General features: G+C 55.8%; 1 protein-coding gene across 1 annotated transcript in view; it reads right to left on the bottom strand.

Moving 5' to 3' along the window:
* Dnaaf1 (dynein axonemal assembly factor 1) overlaps window positions 1-1016 on the bottom strand; it is a 20759-nt gene that overhangs the window by 13070 nt on the left and 6673 nt on the right. Inside the window, exons 4-5 of the mRNA XM_028753612.1 lie at window positions 346-567; window positions 76-242 (exon numbers count right to left, since the gene is read on the bottom strand). Of these exons, the coding sequence (XP_028609445.1) occupies window positions 76-242; window positions 346-567 (389 nt within the window). The remainder of the gene's footprint in view (window positions 1-75; window positions 243-345; window positions 568-1016) is intronic.

Below are 1016 nucleotides of genomic sequence, written 5' to 3'. Positions count from 1 at the left end.
TGGAGGGAAGGGACGGAGAGAAAGTGATGTTTCTGAAGCACACCCTGAAACTCGCTGTCTGTGACATGTACTTACCAGACAGGGCATGCTCTCAAGCACACTCAGGATCTCGGGGTCACTCAGCAAGTTGTGGGAGAGGTCGAGGACACAGAGTCGCAGACACTCCCTGAGGTGCTCAATGTCTGCCACGGTCTCCAGGCGGTTGTGGGCCATTTGCAGCGTGTTCAGGACAGGGAGGCAGGCTGGAGGGGAGGCGGCACAGGTGAGCATCTGTGCCACATGCCCCCGGCCCACACGCTAGAATCTCAGCTGGGGTGTGGCACGGAGCAGGGCTGCTAGGCTTACAGAGGTTCTCGATGGTCTTGATGTAGTTGTTGCTCAGGTTGAGGGCGTCCAGCTTCTGGAGCGGCTCCAGGTTCTCGATCTTGTGCAGCAGGTTCACTTGCAGGAAGAGGCAGCGCAGCTCGCTCTGGGCCTGCAGGTTCTCGATCCTCTGGATACCGTTGCACTCCAGCCAGAGGCAGCGCAGGCCTGTGTACTCGTCCAGGTTCTCAATGCGGTCGAAGCCTGGGGGGGAGGGGCTGCTGAGGCTCCGGTGTGCACAGAGCAGAGGAGCCTGGACTGCTGGTTTTGCTGTTTGGCAGAGGCTGTGTGTTTGGGTCTCTGCAAATTCTGATGTTAAAGGACATTACCTTCAGGGTGTTAAGAGAAGGAGCCCTGTGTGGGTGTGGGTGGGTGGGTGGGGGTGTCTGTGTGAGGAGTTTATGGGGAGGGGCCTGCACAATGAGATTAGTGTCCCGTTAGAGAGAAACTGCCTGGCATAGTGGCACACAACAGTGAGCTCAGCTCCCTAGAGGCTTTGTCAAGAAGATCACAAGTTCAAGACCGCCTTGAGCTATAGACTGGGGTCATAGACAGAAGTCTCCATCCATGAACTTGGAAGTAGCCCTCAGAAGACACTAAATCTGCTGGTACCTCCGTCTTAGAATTGAGAGATTAAGACATCCACATCTTTT

The sequence above is a fragment of the Grammomys surdaster genome, unplaced genomic scaffold (genome assembly GCF_004785775.1).
Source record: "Grammomys surdaster isolate TR1022 unplaced genomic scaffold, NIH_TR_1.0 128, whole genome shotgun sequence".
NCBI classification, from domain to species: domain Eukaryota; kingdom Metazoa; phylum Chordata; class Mammalia; order Rodentia; family Muridae; genus Grammomys; species Grammomys surdaster.
The sequence above is the reverse complement of the archived record's forward strand: the minus strand, read 5'-3'. Positions and strand labels throughout refer to the sequence as shown.